At 34.2% G+C, this 26,218-nt stretch overlaps 1 protein-coding gene across 2 annotated transcripts; it reads left to right on the plus strand.

The window, feature by feature from the left end:
* The first annotated feature begins 6,265 nt into the window (after positions 1 to 6,265).
* On the plus strand, positions 6,266 to 25,290 carry LOC138713403 (acyl-coenzyme A thioesterase 13-like). 2 transcript variants are annotated; one of them, XM_069845481.1, is made up of 4 exons: positions 6,266 to 6,452; positions 12,500 to 12,684; positions 24,016 to 24,171; positions 24,391 to 25,290. In XM_069845481.1, exons 1-3 carry the CDS (start codon positions 6,369 to 6,371, stop codon positions 24,167 to 24,169), a joined length of 423 nt encoding a protein of 140 aa, XP_069701582.1. In that variant the 5' UTR covers positions 6,266 to 6,368; the 3' UTR covers positions 24,170 to 24,171; positions 24,391 to 25,290. The 2 variants fall into 2 exon arrangements, with proteins under 2 accessions (XP_069701582.1, XP_069701581.1); XM_069845480.1 differs by lacking the exon at positions 24,391 to 25,290 and having other exon boundaries at positions 24,016 to 24,389.
* The last annotated feature ends 928 nt before the right edge of the window (positions 25,291 to 26,218 follow it).

Raw genomic sequence — 26,218 nt, forward strand, 5'->3', positions numbered from 1 at the left:
CAAGAATTTATTTTCCTAAAACAACTTACCTCATTGACGACAGATTGCTTTAACATTTCTATTAGTTGCATACGCCCATCTCAAACAGTATTAGTATAGAATACTGTATGTTTGAACATGCCTGATGTTGTAATGTAGCTGAACAATATATTATACTGTATAGCGCCGGTACTCGTTCTGTTCTCTTTGTAAACAGTTCTCTAAAAATACTGTAATCTCCAGTACTTTCTTCCCTATATACTAGGCCTATTATTCTAAGTTTAATTTGTACTTCAGTAACTAATACTTTGCTTGTTCTTAAATTATGCAATGAATTATCCAGTCTTTATTAATCGGGTAATGTTTTAGTACTTCGATTTTATTGTAACTGTAAATTTAATATTAATTGTAATTTTAATTTCAATTGTATTCTTGATATTGTAGTTATAATCTCCTGAAAGAGGAGAAAAGAAGACCTGATGACCTATCTCTATCAGATTAAATAATAAACACTTAAAGAAAGAAATAACGAAAGAATTAAAGAAATAAATATAGAAAGAAACGTAGTAAATAAATAAATAATTAAAAAAGAAAGAAAGAAAGAAATAAAGGAAGAAAGAAAATAAGGAAATATGAGTAAATAAACAAATAAAAAACGAAAGAAAAAAGGCCCAGTAACTAAGCAAACCGTCAGCAATATTACTTCTTGGTTACACCCCAGATCACATATATAACAGATTGCTCATCCCTACGTTAAAATCGGTAGCACTTTGAAGAGAACAACCGCCAGGATCGCCACCCGTCCGCCGTAAACGAACACGAGATGGCAGTACAGTAGCTAATGCAATTCAAATGGGAGTTATGGCGTGAGTCCTTATGTAACAACTAGATGGCAGCATAATAAACCTGACAAAAGCCTATAAGGCCGAGCAATCTTGGTATTTTATATATACGCTATGATTTAGGGCAGCCGTGGCGAAAATGTGACTCGTGAGCACATTGTGGCTCGCAATGATAGCTGTGCATTTCTCTTGCTTCCTTTCTCCCCCAACCCCCACCCTGTCACTCACTGGAATCAAACTCCGTTCCATTTGTATTTGTCTCTGACCTGTGAGTGGCGTACTGTCGCAATGTCTCTCTCGAAACCATGTACCTTTACAAAATCTAAAGTTTCAAGTAGGATGGGAGGACGCTTTTTTTTTTTTTTTTTTTTTTTTTTTTGCCAATATGATGAGAATATTAAATGTATGATTTGTTCATAAAACGGCATTATACTACATGTTACTGATGAAACATTAAAAAGTTAAGTATTATTATTATATTATTATTACTATTATTATTATTATTATTATTATTATTATTATTATTATTATTATTATTATTATCTCTGTACGTCGATCCTTTTTCAGCAGATGTACGAATAATGCAGTTAGATCTTCAATTTAAACGCACAGATTTGCAATGTGATGTTAAATGAAAGCTAGATGTGTAAGTCCTTGACAAATGTTGAACTTTTCAAATCTCTGCCAAAAAATAAATATCCGAAGCTTCGTTGTTTCGCTTGCTCTGTTGAAGCCATGTTCGCTACAACTTATGTTTGTGAAAAAAATTTTTCAACAGTGAAAACAGTAAAAACCAAATTTAAATCACGACTGACAGACAAATACCTTCGTGATCAACTACGACTGGCAGTAAGTGACATAATTCCTGATTTTGAGACTCTGTCGCAGAGACGTTTTGGAGACAGCTAATTTTAGGGTGTGATAATGTGTTCTATGTTTTCATTCATTTCTTTCTTCGTTACACGTACTAAACATTAGTTTGTAACCTTATACTGTATAAAATTATATTTAAGTGCTTGACGTAAGGAAAATGAAAATTCGTTAATAAGTCAGACAGTAGCTTCACTTCCCCTTCGGATGTCCGCCTCCTTCCATAGGTGCTATGCACGTTGCAGGTTACACAGTGGCTCGGCGCACGATCACATTTTCGCCACGGCTGATCTAGGGTTACGCTAAGCTTGAATCCGCAACACTTACAGTTTGATTCAGGGATTTTGGCCCCTGAAAATAGTAAGTAGACAGACTAAAAGCGAGTTACTCATCACTACTGGCGGGCTGGGTCACACAGGTCAGGCCGCGCAGTCATAACACCTAACACTTCCTTCTTATCATGTCGCGGTAAACTCCGTCTTAAAACACAATATTATTCCACACGTCCCGTTATTAACCACTACGTCTGTTGACTAAACAATGTCATGCTGGCATATTTTCTTGACATGAGTGTCCCTCAACTTCGAGCATAGATATTACTTTCATTTTTCCTCTTTCCTCTTTCCCTCCTATTCACATTAATTGTGATTAAATTTCTTTCTTATGACGCGACATACAGCTTGCTCACTAGACAAACAACCAAGGACAGGGACCATTAACGCTGAATTGAGCTGTATTTGTTTATGTTTGCAACAGGTTTTCCTGCACCCGCCCACCAACTGCCCGTGCGCACAAAGTGCAAAACGCCCGACGTGAACACGTCTGCTAAGCGGTCTATTTGACAATCGGGTTTTGAAATTAGTAAATGTCTGACAGCATGTTAAGGTATGAGGTAGAGAGTTCCAATGACGAGAAATTGAAACGGTGAATGATGATAAGTATCGGAAAGTGTTATGATGAAGACAAGTATAGGCCTACTCAATGTACCGGTGATCTGAGATCTCAGATCGAGTATTTAGGATATGGTTGGAGCATAAATACACAAGACGAGACGACAGATAACTTGGGATTGAGGTGCGCAGAATTTTAAATAGAAGAGAAAAGACAGTGTAAAGTTCTGCGATCGTTGAGCCGGAGCCAAGATAAGGATTTGAAAAATGGTGGAACAGGAAAAATAATGTATCATATTGGCAACGGTTGTAACTAAGGTGAAAGACTGCTGGTGTACAAGAAACAGATTGACAATGAGTTTTCCTTACTTCTTGCTTTTTTTTCTTGGAATACAGAGTGATTCACAAAGATTTACCGTCACTTACGGAGCTTATTTCTGAAGACATTCTGAGCCAAAAAAAAAAAAAAAAAAAAAAAAAAAAAATCATATGAACATGTGTTCTAATCTCATTATTTTCAGCGTGACACTAATTTGAAGTTTTTAGTAAAATACTTTTTTCTTTAGTTTTAAGTGCAAAAGAATATTACAAACAGAGAATGAACTATTCAGAATTATAATTTATTTAAATGTCTAGTATTCTGAAGCTAAAAACGTGTTGTTAATTGCTTTGTACAGATTTTGAGTTTCAATTTTCAACTAAAAATTACATTATTATTACTAGGGAAAGGGATTTGGAGTATTATAAAGAATGGTGAAACGTAGTATAGATATTCGTAGATCAGTGACTGTCAAACGAGCTGCGTCACAGAGCATGGACGAGTACAGTTCACTTCATACAAACTTACACGCAACGTGCTGTAAACGTATTTCAGAATAAACATATGGAATAGTTTAATGACATATAGTGGCCTACATACATAATCTGTATTTCACTTTGAACTACATGTGTTTTTCTTGGCAACGCACAAAACACCAATAAACAACATTACAAATATACATAATTAAATATCAATCTCTGCGTCCTCGCGTGTCAGGGGAAATATTGATGGCTGATAGTTGTCTTCTGTATGGAACTCGACTCTGAATATGTGTGTTTTTCTGTCAGGAGCGTGCTAAATTAAAACCTTTATTTACAATATCATGAAATATGATAATATGTACACAACGTACACTACAGTATTTAGAATATATATATATATATATATATATATATATATATATATATGTATATAATACTACAATATTTACAACATAGGCTAATAGAGTATCATTAAATGTTGAACAAAATGTAGAGCCAAACGAAATGGCATTTTCAATTAATGCTATGTTTTGGTGATGAAACAATTATTCCTGCTGTGCCTTGTTATAATAAATTGTAAATATCATTTTCAAATTTTCTAAACACAACTTTGCTCTTTTGCAAGGAAGGAAATTTTTTAACATGGAAAAACTCCGCTCTACATCTGCAGAGACAATTGGAGAGTACTTGAAACAAAATACGTCAATTAAATTCACATGTTGAATGACGTCATTGGGACACGTGTTTGTTAGTGCATCTGAAATCCGACTGAGATTACTGTAACTATCATTTTTAATCAAAACTCTGTTCATTTTTTCACCAACACGTTTTCCTACTTCACCTTCTACTGCACTCAGTTTATTTACAATAGTACTCATAATATTTATTTGCTTAACTAGTTCTACTCCTGACTGTACTAATCGAATAATGGCATCCGGTAAATATAAAAAATTTGACTTAATATCCATGATTTCTTTTTTGATTATTCTATCATTTAGCAGTTCCTGGCATATTTGAATCGCAGTCGAAAGACTGGACCACTTTCTTCACAGATTGGAGGTGATGTGCGTAATAATATTTATTGCAAGCTTCTAACCATGACCCCCATCTCTCAAGAACTGGATATGGGGGAAGCGATAATTTAGGGAATTGTTTCCTGAATTTTGATACTCGATCTTAGCTTTTACAAATATAGTCTTTCAATTTTGTATTGTTAGTTGGTTTCACTTTCGGCATTGTACATGCACTTCACTACGCTGAACTGCAAACCTGCATGTTGAAGTTCTTATGCGACAACTGTCCCGTTCACCTGTTGTTGACGTGCAGAGATCTGCGAGTATGTCATGGAGGGGAGGACTTGGTATAAAGGGTTGTAAACAAATGACTGTGTAGATGCCAATACTAGCTTTTACCACTCCAAATTCCGTTCCCTAATTATTACGCACTTAACACAAAAATTCTTACATACCATTTTAGGAACTTGAGTCTTAACAGTTTAATTATACATTCTAATGTACAGTCTTGAAGAATTTATAAGAGTGCGTGATTTGTAACAATTGTTGTGATAATTGCGTAAGAAAAATGTAATTTTGTAGTTAGAAATCGAAAAAAAAAGTTGTACAAAGCAACTATGGAATTCACGAAACATTTTTAGGTTCAGAATATTAGAAAATTAAAGAAATGATACTCCTGAACAGTTCATTACTTTCCCGTAATATTCTTTTACCCTTAAAACTAAAGAATAATGATATTTTACAAACATCATCAAATTAATGTAACTCTGAAGATATTGCGATTAGGACACATGTTTATATGACATTTTTTGCTCAGAATGACTTCGGAAATATGCTCCGTAAGTGACGGTAAATCATCGTATATTAATCCAATTTCTTCAGCCTCAAGAATCAGTTACGAAGTTCCTTTCCAGAAATGTACAGAACCGGTTAGGATTGTGATCAATTTCTATACTTTCAGAATTCAACTACACTATCAATAAAACCAAGAGAACAATTGATTGAAATGAGTTGTGATTTTATTGTAGAGCGTATATTACTAAATTAAAATTTAATAACTTTCTGGATATCACCAAGAGATAGATATCCTGAACTCATGGATGGAGCAGTAAAACGCTCGTATCATTTTGCACTTCATATTTGTGTGAAAGGAATTTTTCACTCTAGCATAAGTGGAAAACAAGTACATAAATCGACTTGACATACGTTGAGATTTACGACTAAAGATAACCACCCTAAAGCTTAGCGTAGCCTATATTAACTTAAGTCGCCTAGGACAGCAAACCGATCCATCACAATAATTTGGTCATAAAATATCTGAATTTATTTGAAATTACAGCGTTTGGCAATATAAAATTATTAGTTCTTGGTATACCAACGTTATCTAAATAAAAAAAAAAATATGCCGGTACTAACTTCGTGGTCCCGTGGGTTTTAAAGTTTTATGTCCCAGAAGTGAAGAGTTTGAGAACCACTGGTATAGAATCAATCACTGTCTTACGAAGCTTACAGATGACCAATATGAAAGCGGTTGTAGAAGGTCTAAATGTGCTCGACTCTTTGCTATGAAATTGTGAAGTAATCAAAGAATACTTGTTTTATTGTTCTATATACACTTTTAACACTTTTGTAATTACTGATTAACTTCACAATTTCTTTACTATGTTAACTTTTTAGGAAATTACCTAGCTGACTAGTTTCGAAGTGATATTCTTCATTGTCCAGAGTCTAAGGCCAAAGGCTTTGGACAATGAAGAATAACCTTCGAAACCAGTCAGCCAGGTAACACAGTAAAGAAGTTGTGAAGTTAATCAGTGATTAATTTTCGTTAAAACGTCACATTACAGAGGGGGAGGGAACTATGTTCTTTCCACTACTAGAGTCATCTATACAGGTGACTCTGCCAAGGAATATGCATGACATTTGCAGTAGTGCGAAGTGGTCAGAAGTAGGCCAGAGTCACAAAAGCGAATATGTCGGGAAATGGATTCAAAATTGTGGAAAAGTTATTAAAAAAAACTGTTTCTACTAAAGGTTTCGACAGAGTTTTGGAAAAGGTGAGAAGATTATTGACAATACTGATTTAAGGTAATTTTCATTTTACTTTATTTTAGAATAGATTTAGTACAGTTAATACAAGGGGGTGGAAGCGCATTATCTAGCGAAATTTATAAACTTGTACTTGCTATTTGGGAAAAGGAAATTGTACCAGAATAATGGTAGGAGTCCATAATTGCACCTATTTTTTATGAAGGGGGACAAGACTAAATGTGGTAACTTTCGAGGAATATCCCTTTTGCTGACGTCGTACAAAATTCTGTCCAATATTCTTTTGACAAGATTAACTCCGAAAGTAGATGAAATTATTGGGGACCATCAGTGCGGTTTTAGGCATAATAGATCGACTACTGATCAGATTTTTTTTTTGTATCCAACAGATATTGGAGAAAAAATGGGAGTATAAGGGTACAGTACAGCTGTCAAAAGAAAAAGTGGCCGCTCTCCTGGAACAAAGTTCCCTTCGGGTATCTTCGCTACAATTCGGAGACAGGCGATGTTACATGTTGTTGGACCACGTTGCCTGATATCTACAGTTATAATTGAAGTATTCTGTGTGTTATCGATAGCATAATGGTAGCGTTCAGGCCTCTTATTCATGAGGTTCTGCGTTCGACTACAACCACGTGCTTTTTATGTTCTTTTTTGTTCTGTTTTTGAGAGAGACAAACTATACATAATGGCTCCTTTCTCTTTTTCGATTATTTTAGTAATTAACATCAGGTTCATTAATATATTATGCCATGACTTTATCATTATGATATTGTGGGTGCAAATGGAAAGAAAAAAAGATTTTATTCTCAATAAAAATATCTTTCATGGCATAAACAAAACAAATTTACTGGCGTCGGCCTTAAAACATTCAAACAATTAAGCGTTCAAAAAACAAAACAAAAAGCCACAATTCAATATTTAGTCTATCTTCCTCTAATCTCGATCATCTTGCAGTCGAGTGGGCATGGAATTGACTAGTCTATGCAAATAGCGACTGTTTTTAGACACGATATTCCAGGCATTCTGAACATACATACATAAGTGTTCTGTCCATGGGCAGGTCTTTCATTGCATACCCAGCAATCTCCAATCTTTCCTATTTTCTGCCTTCCTCTTAGTCTCCGCATATGATCCACATATCCTAATGTCGTCTATTATTCTCTTCAACCAGAGACCCAGCCAGTTACTTTTTATCTTTCTAATCAGTTTCAGCATCATTCTTTCTTCACTCACTTTTTAAAACACAATTTTATTTCTTATTCTATCTGTCCACTTCACACGCACCGTTCTTCTCCACATCCACATTTCAAATGCTTCAATTCGTTTCTCTTCATTTCGTCGTAATGTCCATGTTCCTTTCCCATACAATGCCACACTCCACACAAAGCACTTCACTAGTCTCTTCTTTAGTTCTTTTTCCAGAGGTCCGCAGAAGATCCTTCTCCTTCTATTTAAAGCTTCCTTTGTTCATGTTTGCAGTTTTTCTTGGGAAGGATAGGCCTAAATGCGGTAACATCCCGTTGCTTTCCGCATACCACTATCTCTTTCGCATCTTATTAAATTCCAGGGGGCCCAAGCGTGGAGATGAGGAGAGTGGTTTTGACTAATTGGGCCCTCCGGACTTCACCGAAAGTCACGGCAAGGGTTAAATATTAATTCCATCAGGATGTATGACCCTATCAGAGATCGGGAAATCTCAATTAGCCTTTGCCCCCCGCATCCTGGACTAGCTTCTACGAATCATCAGAAAATCTTAGAGTGTGATTGGGCCAATTTTTCCGAAAATGTTTCCACACTTTTGCCCTCGTAGCTCAGCGGACGAACGTTGGAATTTAGATGTCAACGTCTCAGGTTCAATTCCTCGTTACTCCTTTTCATTTTATTGTGGTTCAAGATAGTATAATGTAATAATACAAAAAGAAAAACTAATAGCAGTATTATGCAACTGGATTTTTCCAAACCTAATATTAAATTTATGTTATTTATATCGCTAAAGAACGATTACAATATAAATATCTTGAATATTATTTATACAGTATCACTAAAGAACGATAACACAATATAAATGATAAATATCGGTTTGTTTAATTAATATAAGATATATAATACGTATTTAATTATCTAAATAAAATAACCTATTTTACAAAGAAAGATGTTTATTTGTGTTATAATAATTACCTACATAAAATACAGATTATTTATATTGCGAAAGAACAATAACAATATAAATAACTTGAATATTATTTTATAATGCTAATGAAGGAAAACATTATAAATGATAACTTGAATATTATTTATATCGCTAAAGAACGATAACAATATAAAAAACGTGAATATTATTCATATCGGAATTTCACAGATTTATTACAGATGTATTTAAGAAATTGTAGAAGAATAGTAATTAGTAACAGTGTCCTATTTATTCTTCTTGGAGCCAAATTTGTAACTTTTAAAAGTGTGGTTACTATGTTGAAGTGTATGTGTTGCAACGGATGCTTGATTTGTTATGTATGTGAGTCAGTTATGGGATGCTTGATGTCGTCGCAATGTCGTAATTATAGTTTGATTGTGTTTGTGTGACTATTGTGTATTAATTTATGATGTATGGTACGGAAAACTGCATATTTGTGTTATAGAAGTGTTACGTATGTGTGTTGTTAATATTTTTGTATGTTTCAAATTGATAACTGATATTTGTTTTGCAATCGCAATGCCTAATTTACGGATTGTTTATGTTTTGTTTACATCGCGTAAGCTAATTTAATTTTCTTTTCCATTTCTCTTTATGCGTATCTTTTTTGTGTATAAAACTATAGCCCTAACATACATATGTAAAATAGGGCTAACCCCCATTGGAGATACTGTAGCTACAATAGTAATAATTATTATTCATATCGTTATAAAACGATAACAGAATACAAATGATGACTTGAATTTTATTCATATCTCTAAAGAACGATAACAAAATATAAATAACGTGATATCCATGAAGAACGATAACTGGATATAAATGATAATTTGAATATCATTTACATCGCTAAAGAACGATTAAAAAATAAAATGAAAACTTGAAGAAGGCGCGAACCCAGAACCTTTGAATCATTAAACAAGCACTCTACCGCTGGTCTGCGAGGAGCAGATATGGAACACTTTCATAGTTCCGGAACTGCTTGTACAAGCACATGAATCGTGTAACATCGCCGCGACCCGAAGTGGACTTTGAAAATATTCGCTGTTCACGAGTGCGGCCACTTTTTTTTTTTGACAGCTGTACATCAGTTATTCATAGATTTAAAAAAGGAAAATGACTCGGTTAAGAGAGAAGCTTTATATAATATTCTTATTGAATTTGGTATTCCCAAGAAACTAGTTGGATTAATTAAAATATGTCTCAGTGTAATTTACAGCAGAGTCCGTATAGGCCAGTTTCTATCTGATGCTTTTCCAATTCACTGCGGGCTAAAGCAAGGAGCTGCACTATCATCTTTACTTTTTAACTTCGCTCTAGAGTATGCCATTAGGAAAGTTCAGGATAACAAAGAGAGTGTCGAATTGAACGGGTTACATCAGCTTCTTGTCTATGCGGTTGACTTGAATATGTTAGGAGAAAATCCACAAACGATTAGGGAAAGCACGGAAATTTTACTTGAAGCAAGTAGGCCTAAAGCGATAGATTTGAAAGTAAACCCCGAAAAGACAAAGTATATGAATATGTCTCGTGACCAGAATATTGTACGAAGTGGAAATATAAAAATTGGAGATTTATTCTTCGAAGAGGTGGACAAATCCAAATATCTTGGAGCAACAGTAACAAATATAAATGACACTCGGGAGGAAATTAAACGCAGAGTAAATGTGGGAAATGCTTGTTATTATTCGGTTGAGAAGCTTTTGTCATCTAGTCTACTACAGGCGACTCATCTCGTTAAGCGTGCTTAAATGCGACGGGCTCATGTCAGTAGATTTACTGGCATGTAAAAGAAATCCTGCGGGAAAAAATTCCGGCACACCGACGACGCTGATATAACCTCGTCAGTTGCGAGCGTCGCTAAATAAAACATAGATTAAAATTAATCCATCTCCACTCTATGATACTCGCAAACGTCAAAGAATGCGAGCGCCGCGCCAGACGATAGCAGAAACGCCGCGCGATAGATAGTTCGTACTTCAATTCTTCACCTACGGACTCAACAATTATCGAGTCGCATGATCCAGTTATCCAATCCTCAACGCACTGACCAGCCTGTTCTTCTCTAAATGCTCTCTCTCTCAGTCTAAACTGTCTACACAATGTAAACGGTCCGGAGAGTAACACAGTCTAGAATTATATAATTCTAATGAGAGCTCTCTAATGAGTTTAGACAAGCTGTATTCTGTCACTGTGTAAACACCCTGTTAGATACTCTCCTGATACTTCGGGGACCTTCACTAGCTCTAAACTGTCGCCGCCGCCGTGTAAACGTAGCATTATTTCAGCAACAAGTATATCATCCTCTTCAACAACTGGTCAGTTCAAGGAGTTATTTTTGGAGCCCGGGTACCATTATCTAAATACACCCATGACCAGCTAAAACTTTTGGGATGCAACATCTTCACTATGAAGAAGATCACAATGCGCATCTTGAGAGACTCTGCAGATTCTACATTTCCATATTTATTTCAATATTAATTAATATTTGTCCCTTTAATTATATTTATGTTATGGTTATATATTCTTCTGGATCCTAAGACTCATCATCATTGGAGGGCAGATGATTTTATGAATACATCATATTATTATCATTATTATTATTATTATTATTATTATTATTATTATTATTATTATTATTATTATTATTATTTTATTGTATCCTTTATTTTATCAAATGTCTTTTTATGCACGTTTTAAATGTAAGTACGAGTATGAATAATGTAGAGTTTTCATGGCGAAATACTGGACATATTGAATGTGCCATAAGCACTCTGCCATTACTGCAATGACTCAGGTGAGAGAGTAAAATGAGTGTGGGAAAGATTATCTGTGCATGTATGAATGTGTGTATATATATATATATATATATATATATATATATAAATTAAGATCTATCGAGCGTTATAACCTTGCAGACAGAGTGCCTTGAAATCAGAAGGTTAGGGGTTCGAAATCCTGAGAATTTTCGTGGCCTCCCTCAGTCACACCGGGCGAACGCTGGGATTGTTGCTCCTTAAAATATAGGCCACGAAGCAAAGTTTTCTACTTTTTCATTGCATCATATTCTGAAATTAATATAGATATTGGCCGAAATTTCATTGCTCATAAGGAATTAAGACTTGTATTCATAAGTAGCCCCCCACGGTATGGTATTCATAACTGTTTACATTTGTAGCCTACTTTTTTTATTTAATTTATTTGCCTTTCTTTTTTATTTTGCTTGATATGGTGTAAAAAAAAAACAACCTCAAGTGTTACAAGATAGTTGCATCTTAACCTTATGAATTATGTTCGTCTTTAATGTTAGTGCAACCATGAATAGTAATTTCCATGTCGACATACTGTCACGTTGAAAATGCTACAAGTACTCTGTCTCATTCGAAAATGTTGGAAGTTTATTATTTTCATTTCGGAACAGAGATATATTAAAGCTGTATTATCTTTGAAGAGTTTCATCACAGTCTAGTATATACAGTCGCGAAGCTCAATACATAGTAAATATGCAAACATTAGATAGGTGCTCACCACTAGGATCGCTAATATTACCTCATTACAGGCAATACAAAATAGTACCGCCACAGTATATTGTTTCTAGCACCCTCAAAACTCAAGTTTCGTGACTGTATATAGTAGACTGTGGTTTCATCATTTGGACTTTTCAGTTGTCATTTCCGTGAACATTATAAATAAATGCCAGTCATCGCAAGCAGTGGGACTCCCTGGCCAATTGGTCAGCAGAACACAGGATAAAGGACTCACGCAGTTTCTGTGGGATAGACATGAACTTCCACTTGTCTGTCAGGAATCAAACCTGGGTCTACTAGCTTCATGCCAGATGTAACTTTCTGGATAATGTTTTAGGTGAAGATACTGAATGCGGGGGAAGGACGTCTCCACGCTGAGTTAGTGTTGGGGTCCGAGCACCACAACCCGATGGGCACGCTGCATGGCGGACTAACAGCCACACTGGTCGATGCTCTACCTACCTTGTCATTCATGACACACCAGGGCGGTGTGATGGGCCCCACTGTCAATCTAAATATATCGTAAGTCATTTACCACGTTCTGTAACGGTTGTGTTTTGTGTTAATGGTAGTCATGACGATAGTGGTGGTGATGACGACATTGGCGATGATGACGACGACGACGACGACGAAAAAGGTGGTGGTACTGGTTACGGTGCAATGAAGGTGACTATGGAAGTGGTAGTGATGATGAGAATGATAGTACTTAATTATGTTGGGGATGGTAGTGGAGCTGGTGGCGATAATACTGGTAGTGGTAGTGACTAGATACAGTATATAAGACTTTCAGAGTTTCCAAATAAAATCAATTTTAATTTTATTCTGATGTAAATAGGCCTATTTGTATAGGCAAATAGGCATAAGTTTTCATACTATAGTATTAAATATGTGCATATAGGAATAGCGATAAGCTTTCATACTATAGTAGTATACACAATTATATACATGTATATAGGAATAGGAATAAACTTTCACACTATAGTCGTAAATAGATGTATTTATGAACAGCGTTAAACTCTCATACTACAGCAGTAAATATATGTAATTAGGAATAACGATAACCTTTCATACTATAGTTGTAAATACATATTGGAATAGCGATAAACTTTCAAACTATAGTAGTTAAATATATGCATACAGGAATAGTGATAAGCTTTAATATTAGAGTAGAAAAGACACGTATATAGGAATAGCAATAAGCTTTCATACTACTGTAATAAGTACATGTATATAGGAATGACGAAAAGCTTTCATACTATAGTAGCAAGTATTTTGTACGTATAATAGGAATAACGAAAAACTTTCATACTATAGTAGTATACGAGCGTATGCGTGTATATGGGAATAAGAATAAATTTTCATACTAGTCGTAAATACATTTATTTAGAATAGCGACAAGCTTACATATTATAGTCCTGACTACATGAATATAGGAATAGCGATAAGCTTCAATTGCAAATACATGTATATTGGAATAACTATAAGCTTTCATACTATAGTAGTATATACATTATACAGTATATAGGAATAGCGATAACCTTTCATACTATAGTAGTAAATAAATGTATATAGGAATAGCGATAAGCTTTCATACTATAGTAGTAAATAAATGTATATAGGAATAGCGATAAGCTTTAATACTATAATAGTAAATACATGTATATTAGGGTGGCCCTTATTTTTAAACATCGGAAATTCTTTGCTCCCAAACCCTAATCTTGTTCCAATGCATAAAATACAGCCCCTTGCAAAATTTCACCTCAATCGACCTGTTTTAATGCGATCCTTAAACTTTGTATAATTTTATTTTATTCTAATTTGTTTATTTGCTAGAGGACAAAATATTTAGCAAATGTAATCAACAATCATTAACTTATATATTAAATACAACCTAGGTTCCTTTGAATAGATGAAATCTCGTGCTGAAGAGGGATTGTATACATAATATTGTTGGAGATAATATGAGTCTAAATATGGAGCAAAATTTGAAAACAAAGAAAAACACAAATTCACAAACTTAAATTAAAATCACTTAATGAAAGAAATTAAAACAATAAGAATAAAAAATTAACATATGCAGATTTTAATCCTTCATTAGACCAGTTTTGGTAGCATGTGGGAATTTTTTTCGATGTTAATTAACAATCTGCAAAATGTATTGCTTTTTTGTTTCATCCTTTGACAGAATGTTCTGGTATTCTCGAATAAGCTTCACTCCTCTCTTAGCCACGTCACTGACAACTACTCGTATAATACTTTTCAAATTTTGAAACCCACGTTGGAAGTTGACATTAGCTTTCCATGTTGATAGGCAGTCTTTTAGGAAACTTGTATTTATTGAAAATCTTGAGAAGAGATTCTTCGATTCAGAGGAAATAAAATCATAGAAGTGTTTTTTTTTTTTTTACGGAATTCAGGTCTCCACTACTAAATATGTAGTTTTTACTTGATTTTCTGTATCACTGTCTTCTGAAGTCATGATTATATTTGCCATTTTTTTAAATGTATACTGGAACTTTATCATCAAACAGGCAAATGATGCACTCTCTGGAGATAAGTACCATAAGTGGTTCCTAAATTATTGTACTGCAGCGCTACTAATTTCTGGATCTACTTTCTTATACTGTATTAATTTCAGTAAAAGATTATAATCCAGATAAGGAACTTTCACAGCCAGTGGTGCTAGAAACCAGGCTCGTAAATAGAGTCTGTTGAGAAAAATGCATATTCTTCTGATTGAGTCCTCTTTTTTTTTTTTTCTAAGTTTACACTGATCTTGAAAGAAATAAGTTTTTAATGCATAAATAGCCTTTGACATCCACCGGGCATGGCTCATAGCTCCAGGAACGCGAAATGAAACCCCTTTTAGGAGAGTACCACCGAGGAAGTTCCTGATCAATTCTAATAATTCGCGGTAATCATCTCTAACTTGTCTCTGACTTAACTGTACTTTAAGAAATTCCAGCATACTGTCATGGTCATCTTCAGGGATATCTTCTATTCCAGTACGATATTTGAGTTGAGTGTTAGAGAAGGCCGTATAGCCTTAACTCTGCCCGGTTAAATAAATCATTATTATTATTATTATTATTATTATTATTATTATTATTATTATTATTATTATTATTATTATTTCTTAATGTCCATCGTCGACCAAGTTTCTTTAAATCTTTTGAACAAGTTCATATCTGGGCCGGATGTTGGACCCATTACTGCATCAAAACAACTTCGTAAGACTAATTCAAAGATGTGATGTCGGCATGGAAGGTAAAGTAAATCACTATCAAACATTCATCGAATGCAGCTCTAACGACAAACTGACGAAGTAGGTGTAACATACAGTTTCAGCACGCATTCCTTAGCAGATTCAGCACACATTCCATCTGTAATGATGATGATGATGATGAGGGAGACTATAATAATAATAAAATAATAATAATAATAATAATAATAATAATAATAATAATAATAATAATAATACTACTACTACTACTACTACTACTACTACTACTACTACTAATAATAATAATAATAATAATAATAATAATAATAATAATAATAATAATAATAATAATAATGATGATGATGAAAGACAGTTACAAAAACTTGCACAGAAAATAAAAAATCTGAAACTTTATAGCTTTTGGAAGTTGTTTTAAAATTATGTGATTGATATGAAATTTTAGGCGGAGTAATTTTTCATGGATTGGAACGAATTTTGGGGTTGGGAGATAAAAGAAATACATAACTTCAGAAAATCACATATAACTAAGGGCCACCCTAATCTATACAGAAATAGCTATAAGCTCTCATACTATGGTAGTAAATACATGAATATTGGGCATACTATAGTAGTAAATACATGTACATAGGAATAGCGGTAAGTTTCTTACTAGGCCTATATTAGTAAATACGTGTATATAAGAATAGCGATAAGCTTTCTTACTACATGTATATGTCAGAACCCGAAATCCGTGAAAACTCGAAGTTCTTCGGAAATTCTAGTTCTAACAAAGCTCTTTAGAAAATTCTAGTTTTCACTTACATAATTCAGTTACATCTAGAAATAACTATGACTCTTTTAAAAATTCTAGTTTTGACTAGTATAATTAAGTTAGATCTAGAAATAAGTGATCGTTATTAGTAAAAACCCGTTATAACGACTTTAGAACGTGTTTATATATTATTTTTGAAGATCTGAATTTTTACGTCTTGAGAGGTTATGGGAAAAATCTACCTCTACCTACAAATTAATTTCAACAAATAAACTCACAGAAATTATGGTAAGACTGAGGTATAGCATGTTAATATTATCCAATCAGAAGCAATCTCTTACAATATGCCTGTTGCATATTAGATTTTTCGTTTATGGTAAATCAGTATCAGTCGCTACCAAATCGTTTCGACGTTCACGTGTACACCAGTTATTTCTTTGTGTTTGTGTGACCGCCTACTTCGACATCCTTTTAGTTCAATTTTTACAAACGGCTCACATATAATATGTTTATATGTGTTTGTATAAATATAAACTATGAAAATATCAAAGGTTAAGTGATGGAAAAATACGGTGATACAGCAATGGATCGAGCATATACCAGGTCTCACCAGTAATGGAGAGCGAATACTGTAATAAACAGGTACAGTATGTTATTAAAAATGTATATGAAGGGGATGAATTTGAAACAATAATTGGACAGATGAATGCAGAGCTGGAAGAAGGAAAAGCACAAGAGGGAGAAGGATAAAAATAAGAATAAGATATTATGATGCTAGCTGGTACATCGTCAAACACCTCCCTAGCCAGAAAGGAAGCCCAAGAAAGTTTAAAGAAACAGGCGATAAGAATGAAGCTGATTTCCGATGCAATGCATCCAGAGGTAGCATCATAATACGCATTCCGGATGTCGACAGGGGAAAGGCCGACTTGTGAAACCTCATAGGAGTCGTGCTTGAGAGAAATGACGACTTGTACAGAATTGGAACAAAGCATGGAATTTTGAATAAACTGTATTGCAGGTAGGTTCACTGAACTTTAAAAACTGATAGTGTAGTTGATTTCATCAATACCCGGTGCATAACACTTTCTTTCTGTAGATTCGAATTTGATCTATGTTCTCAAATTTTCTGGACACGAGAACAGGTTCCAGATGCAGAAATTTCGCTGGGGACTGCAGCAAAGAAAAAAGCCATCGAAAAAGGACAAAAGTTCGCCCTTTGTGCTCGCAAAAAAAATTGTGATTCGAAGTGGTGCTTGTGTGTGAAAAAGAAACTTTTCTGCAACTCTGAATGTCACAATAGCATGTCTTGTCGCAACAAGTGACTTATGAGACAACAAAAAAATAATATTGAGTTCTATAAAGTAATTATTCGTAATTGAATAATGTTTAAGCATCCCATAAAGTAATTATTTGTGTAATGAAACTACTTTGTGTTTCAACAACAACAACAACAACAACAACAACAACAACAACAACAACAACAACGATAATAGTAATAATAATGTTCATGTGCAAGTACCAATTTCCTAAAGTATTGTTAGTAATTATTAATTTCTAGGTGTAACTGAATTACGTAAGTGAAAATCTATAATTTCCTCGGGTTTTGTTGGATTTCGCGTTCTGAAATCGTTACAACGGGATTTTACTATTAACAAGCAGTTATTTTTAGATCTAACTTAATTATATTAGCCAAAACTAGAATTTCCTAAAGAGCCACAGTTATTTATAGATGTAACTGAATTACGTAAGTAAAAACTTGAATTTCCTAAAGAGCTTTGTCAGAGCTAGAATTTCCTAGAAACTTCGGGTTTTGACGTAGGCTATTTCGCGTTCTGACTATAACATATAGGTATAAGAATTGTGATAAGTTTACATACTATATCAGGTAATGCGTACATGTAGGCCTACGTAGGAATATGTTTAAACTAACATATTAAAGTAGAAAATATATTATAAGATGTTAAAATCGTGAATTAAAGGGAATGAAGAAATATTCAAACTTCACCATAAATTCAACGAGTCGGCCCGGGTAGCGTAGTCGGTATAGCACTAGCCTTCTGTGCTCGAGGTTGAGTTTAAATGCGACAGGCTCAAGTAAGTAGATTTACTGGCATGTAAAAGAACTCCTGCGCGGCAAAATTCCGGCACATTAGCGACGCTGATATAACCTCTGCAATTGTAAGCGTCGTTAAATAAACCATAATTTAAATTTAAATTTTAAATTCAATGAATTAGGATAAATTTGTTAAAATGAATTGAATAAGATCATTCTCATTTTTAGATTATTTAACATGTACTATAGCTAATTAAGGGAACATCACTTAATTTGATATATATATATATATAGGTATATAAAGTAAATGTAACCATTTGATAATAATATTATGAACTGATTTAAGATTTATTGTGATGATTTAATACGTAATAAATTGCTTGTAACATTACTCCAAATATAATGGAACATGCTATTAATAAAGCCCCCCAAAAATATGTATACATACATACATACATACATACATACATACATACATACATACATACATACATACATACATACATACATACATACATACATACATACATACATACATACATACATACATACATACATACATACATAAACAAGCCGCCATAGAAGATGAAGGGGAAATAGCTTATAACAAAATACCGAGAGATACAGGGCAGTTACTTCATGGTGACAGCTCTGGGCTGGCGACGCAGTGGTTTGGGCGAGTTCACTGTTTGTTCGAAGGGGTGTTCCTTTTAGTCTTCCCCTGGCTGCGCTAGCGGTCACATCTCGGAACGTTAGTGTGGGCGTACAGTCGCGCTAAGGACGTACTACACCACCACTGTCTTGTATATTGCAATTTAGTGTGTTTGTTACGTACATTTCATTTAGTTGACTTAAATAGTTGTAGTGCTTCTGTTTTGTATTATTTAGTTTGTAGTATTTATTGTCTAGATTCACTGCTATTTTCTGTTTGTGAAAATGCTGCCTGTTAGAAGCAAACTGAAAGGTCGGGTATTGCATTCGCAGTCGCGAGAAGTCGTGAGCAACGTGTAGCGCTTTATGAAGATTGCGTCGGAAGAAAAAACGTAACAAATGTTGGAAAACTTGTAGCACAGTTTACCGCTGTGTCTGAGAGCTGTGTCAGCCAAATAATAAGGGAGACTAAAGACATTGATAATCGGCGCCAAAATCAACTGTGGACAACTTTAATGAAGCTGTCATAAGACGAACCACAGCACGAGTTCTATATTTCACAGAAATAGCGGCCCACACTTAAAAAAAATATATATATATATATATATATATATATATATATATATATATATTATTGAAATTGAAAGACTGTCGACTTTCAGGGAGGTATCTCGTCTTTGAGGAAAGTTATTTTGAAATTAGGATTTCATTGAAAAAAAAAAGTACAAAATAATCGCCAAATTCTGGTCGAGCATCACAGCATTGGGGCCAAAAGTTTGCAGTATTTGAGGAAAATAAAGAAGTACAGAGAAGAAGGCCGCTCCATCTTTTACATGATGATGATGATGATGATGATGATGATGATGATGATGATGATGGTGGTGGTGGGAAAGGTAACAGTGAAGCACTAATGAACATTACAGATATTTCCGCATGTGTATATTTCATTGTTAATTAGTGATTAACTGTTAAATACAGTGATTCGATTGCTGCTCAGTGTATTTCCACATTAGTGTTTATTAGTGATTATTGTTCCAAACTGCTGCTCATTGTATTTCAACATTAGTTCACTTCTTTAGTGTTTATTATTGTTCCGAACTCCTGCGCATTGTATTTCCATTAGTTTACTACTTTAGTGTTTATTAGTGACTATTGTTCCGAACTGCTGCTCATTGTATTTCCACATTAGTTTACTTCTTTAGTGTTTATTATTGCTCCGAACTCCTGCTCATTGTATTTCCATTAGTTTACTACTTTATTGTTTATTAGTGACTATTGTTCCGAACTGTTGCTCATTGTATTTCCACGTTAGTTTACTTCTTTAGTGTTTATTATTGTTCTGAACTGCTGCTCATTGTATTTCCATGTTAGTTTACTTCTTTAGTGTTTATTAGTGACTATTGTTCCGGAGTATGAAGTGAACACAGTGACAGGAGCTCAAAATTATGCAGACGCTGCAACGTGAGACTTCATTTCTAATATGACTGTATTTCCATCCCTCCATTCGCTCCGTCTCGGGTCGGTCTCCCTCCCACAGTCGAACCTTCTCCTCTCTCGCGTCGACGAGCTGTTACCATAAAGTAACTGGGCTGTACCATATTAACAGAAGAGAGAGAAAAGACCTTAAGAAAATGGCAAGAGCAGTGGGTTATCTCAACTAAAGGCACAATAACGAAATCATTCTTCCCTTCAATTAAAAACAGATTGAAGATAAATTTACCTGTCGGGGCAGAATTTACTTCTATTGTGACAGGTCATGGCTTCACAAGATCGTACCTTCACAGATTCAAGATTATTCCAATACCAACGTGCCCTTGCAGACTAAAAGAAGAACAGACAGTCAACCATATAATATTAAGATGTGCCACACTGATAAAAGAAAGAAGAATTCTACGAGCTAATATAATACGCACAGGTCAAACCTGGCCTCCACCTTTTCATCAGTTCACAACAACATACCTCAGAAGCTTCAGAAAATTTATAAAGTCCATAGAATTTGGCAAAATGTAACAGTAATTGAAATTAGAAATAATATAAACAATGATGGTAACCTAAAATAGAAGAAGTACAATTAGGCAACTCTTGTATCTATAAGAATTTCAAGATCTCAATCAAAATTGTAAATATCTTGTTCTCATGTCATAAATTATGTAACTAATTATTGTAATATTTTATGTAAAGCATGTAGTATTACTCCAATGTAATGGAGAATGCTGGTATACAAAAAAAAAATGCATACATACATACATGGAAGAACAATTGCAATATATACGGATAGCCGGATAACACTCGAAGCGCTTAAAAATAGGAAAAATCACACTTATCCCATAGAATAAATAAGGAACAAGGTCGTGACAATGGAGGAACAAGACTGGAGGATACAATTCTACTGGGTTAAGGCACACGTAGGGAACCAGGTTAACGAGATGGCAGACCAACTTGCAAAGGAGGCGGCGACAAGGAAGGACCTCGACGAGTGCTATAAGAGGATGCCCAGAAGTGGTGTACTAAGTGAACTCTGTGAACTAAGTGAAACCAAATGGCAAAGTGACTGGAATGTAACTGAGAAAGGTGCAATCACAAAATCATTCTTTTCAAATATTGCAGACAGACTCAAACTGAAATTTAGTGTAACCCCTAACCTAACAGCAATGTTAACAGGACACGGCAAAACCAGAGCATACCTACATATTTAAAATTATAAACAATCCAACATGCCCATATCAAATTAGCCACCAAGCGGTAGACCACTTATTGTTCGATTGTAAACTATTAGATCAGGAAAGAGATACTTTAATCGCGGCTGTATTAAGAACCGAAAACTGGCCACCTAACAAAGACGACCTCATAAAAAAAATATACTAAGAAATTTATACAATTTGTAAATAATCAGTGCTGCTCATCGGAGTGACTACTACCGCGGAGGAATCGGAGATTACGAATAAAGCTCTCCACCGGTGATCTCCGGTACTACCGTAGGTGGAACAGGGTCATACGGAGGGATGCGGGGGTTCGGAGCGAAGCGACAGTTCAAGGCCGACCGGCGCGTACGGACTGAACGGTAGTTGTGAGTGGAATATAATGCACCAAATCGGAAATCCGTCGCATGGAAATTCTTTAATTTAGTTGAAGGTAATAATAAAGTCGCACACTATAAACTTTGTGAGCGAATTTACTCTAAGGGTGGTGGAGCTTCGAATTTGTTAGACCATTTGAAGCGATTGCACAATCGCGAACTTGATGAAAACAATATTTTACTGTTTAGACGACTTGAGTTATATTTTACTGTTTAGACGACTTGAGTTATATTTTACCGTTTAGACGACTTGAGTTATATTTTACCGTTTAGACGACTTGAGTTATATTTTACTGTTTAGACAACTTGCTATATTTTACTGTTTAGACGACTTGAGTTATATTTTACTGTTTAGACAACGTGGGTTATATTTTACTGTTTGGATTAAAATATTGAGTTTCTGAATGAAACTAAAGAAACATGTGCTAATAATATAATTACAATTATCCTTAAGTTGATATCCGCTTATATTTTTATTACAGAGAAAGAGTGGCGCGTTTTAGAAGAGGCAGTTCAAATACTGACACCCTTTAACACAATAATCACAATCCTGTCCGGTAAAGAATCTGAATAAATTATGTTCGACAGTAAACTTTAACCCATTGATAGCCCACGTTCCTTTTGTACCATTCTGAAGCTCCCTAAATATATTTTATGTTAAACTAAACCGATTAGAATAATAATTGACAAACAATGTTTGCGATTAAAAGAGAGTTTCTAGAGAATTACAGTATAAATGTTTTCATTAGCTACTAAAAAGCTTTACTTCTGCGTTAGTTTTGCAGTTAGATTGAATGTTATTAATTTTATCAATGACATGAAACTAATACGCCTTTCCACATATACTATGAATTTCAAAACTAGAAAAAAATCTGTCAGCTAACGTAGCACTTCAAGCAAAACAAGAAAAAAAGAGCCGAAGAAAGAGAGAGAGATTAACATAAAATAGGCAATAAACAACAACAAATTACAACTTATTTTAAAAGATACGCGGACGTCAGCGGACTCGAGTCACTACCTGATCCGATTAAAGGAATGCTCAGCGAAAAGTGTATGTCTGTGCCACAGCACATATACAGCCTGCGCGGCATCAATCGGAGTTAATCCGGAGGTCTCCGATTGAAAGTGCGCAAACAACTGCTCCAGAGAAAACCTAATCATAAGCAGCACTATAAATAGTATAACTTACCTTTTGAGAAAATTAGCCAGTTGTAGGAAAAAAAAAAACAAAAGAACATAGAATTATAAATAAGGATGTAAATTATAAATTGTAGAATTTGTAAATAACTGTAAAACTAGAATATCATAAGAAAACAATAATTTTACAGTCTTCAGTAACATTACAGTCTAACAGTAGATTGTAAACTATAAACGGTAGATAGCTATAATTAATTGTGACCTTAGAACATTTTTATAGAGAAAAAAAAAGAGAAAATTGTGGAAACAAAATAATCCAAATCAGATTATAAATTTCAAATTGCAGAAAGTCAATATAAATGCAGCATATATTTCGAGAGATATAAGTGAATGGTAAACACAAAATCACCTAATCTTCAAATTAGATTTGAATAAATAATTGTAATATTGTAAGAAAGCTCTGTGCATGTAGTATTACTCAGTGTAATGGAACATGCCGTTTTTAATAAATACAAAAAATACGTACATTACATACATACATACATACATACATACATACATACATACATACATACATACATACATACATACATACATACATACATACATACATACATACATACATACATACATACATACATACATACATACATGATGTTAGGATGTTGTGTTACAGCGTTTAACTCTTTAAAAGAATTTGTGGTATATTATATTTCCAGAAATACGTACTTTTTTAGGATAAGTAATTTAGAAAGGTCCTGTATATTTCCTTTAGTACCCTTCTACATTTAGTAGTTTTCTTAAACATTGTACTTTGTCATTTTTTTCTTTTGGGCTTGGCAGTATGTCAACAACTTATATGAGATATGGAGTATTGTCTAATGCCTTATTGTTTCAAATAAATTCTAAATTAGCGTAATATCGTCTCTGTTTAACAGTTACATGAAAACAGCTAAGGAGGGAGATACAATCGTAATAGACAGCAACACTCTGAAAGCTGGAAAAGCACTCGCATTTTTTGAAGTCGAGATAAGGAAGAAGCAGACTGGCGAACTGATCGCCAAGGGTTTCCACACCAAGTACATCGATTGACGGTAGTCATTTGTTACTGTATGTTGTGTGTTAGAATTTTCTGGAATGCATACCAAAGCATCTTGTACTTAAGTAATAAAAGACATCTGGTCTGGTAGTGACTATTGCCTGGGATGTTACTATGGCATGCTAAGGAGTAATTGTATGAACTTCTAAAAAATCAGATGTCATTCATAACTAATATCTCGAGATAAATAAACTCTTCTTTTTTTTCTTTTCAGATGACTAATTTATACATTTCGATAACGTCACATGGTGACGCGTATATTTCGGGTAGAAAATATCACTCCTAGTTCACGGTTCGAATTGCAACCTTGAAGAAACAACAAATATTCACCTCCAACAGACAGTTTTTTATGACTGCCCGATGATATTTTACAGCAAATTTAGATGTGATTCCCAACAAATTATAAGAATCACTCTGTTTACAGCTGTTGCCTTTCATATTTCCAAACATTAAAAACTGTGGCGTATTTATAATAATAATAATAATAATAATAATAATAATAATAATAATAATAATAATAAAGGTAAAAAAGGTAAAGGTATCCCCGTAACATACCATGAAGGCACTTGGGGGGCATGGAGGTAGAGCCCCAGGCTTTCCATGACCTCGGCACTAGAATAATAATAATAATAATAATAATAATAATAATAATAATAATAATACTTTATTTTAGCTGGCAGTGTTAAGGCCGTAGGGCCCTCTCTTCCACTCAACCAGCAAAAAGTATACATAGGCTACATATCTTTGAACTTACAAGCCACAAAGAATACAACAATTTGATTTAGATAAAAGTTACGTGTATACAAGAGTTACTTATGAATTAAACAGTAAAATACTATGAACTATTAATTAAATAAATAAATACAAACTGTGTATCAGAATTAAACTAAAATACAAAGAATGTTAATATATTTCAAATAATGTTAGATAATAGGAAGAGATTACTGAGAGACAATTTTGAAAATAGCGCTATCAGGAATGCATGTTTAAAGAAAGAAGTTCCATATAGTCAGTATAATTAGAGTGAATTGCTAAGAAGGGTATCCTTTAAGTTATTTTTAAAAATGTTTATTGTCTTGCAACCCCCATACTTTGTGACAAAGAATTCCATTGTCGCGAGGTGGATACTGTAAAAGATGATGAATAACAAGATGTTCTATGAAGAGGTACACTTAGCGTGCCACAGATAAGTGATCTGGTATTTACATCGTGGTTAGAGTATAGATAAAAGAAAAGAGACGAAAGGTAATTTGGTGTTGAGGTGTGCAGAATTCGAAAGCGTAAAGACAAAGAGTGTAAAGTTCTACGTTCTTTGAGTCGGAGCCATGAAAGACTTGCGAAGGAAGGTGATATGTGATCATATCGTCGGATGCTGCATACGTATCTGATGCATAAATTCTGAACTCGCTGCGACTTGACTGACAGTTCAGAACTTAGGTCACTTAACAGGACGTCACAATAATCTAGGGTTACCATCCGTCCGGCAAAAGAAGGACATGTCCTCTTTTTTAATCATTTTATCCTGTCTGGCAGGCATTAAAAAAAATTAAATGTCCGGCATTTCGCATTTCAACTAGAATTAATATGAATATTGAATAATGTTCGATATTATGCATAGAATATCTAAATAAATGGTGGAAACCTATGAAAGAATTTAACTGCTTTGAATGGTTGAAGCTGGAGTACATAAAAAAGCATGAAATGTGACGACCTATTGACATGCATTGAATTCTTACACACTAAAAATGTCACTAGTCATGATTCTAAGCTATTTTATCAATTTTATTCTGCAATGTACAAAGATATGCCAATCAAGTTAATTTGGACAAAGATTTTAAGTTGAGATAAACAATGGTGCAAATTCTTCAATTCCAATAGTTCTGCGGGCACTGAAACTTTCTCAGAACTCTTAAAAATATGTCAATTCTATATATTTATCCTAAGTCACAATAGAAAAGCTGAGAGAGTGTTTTCTTTAATATCTGCTCAATGGACAAAAGAACGAAATCGCATGCTGAGACAGAGTATCATCATGGTCATGG

The sequence above is a fragment of the Periplaneta americana genome, chromosome 14 (genome assembly GCF_040183065.1).
Source record: "Periplaneta americana isolate PAMFEO1 chromosome 14, P.americana_PAMFEO1_priV1, whole genome shotgun sequence".
NCBI lineage: Eukaryota > Metazoa > Arthropoda > Insecta > Blattodea > Blattidae > Periplaneta > Periplaneta americana.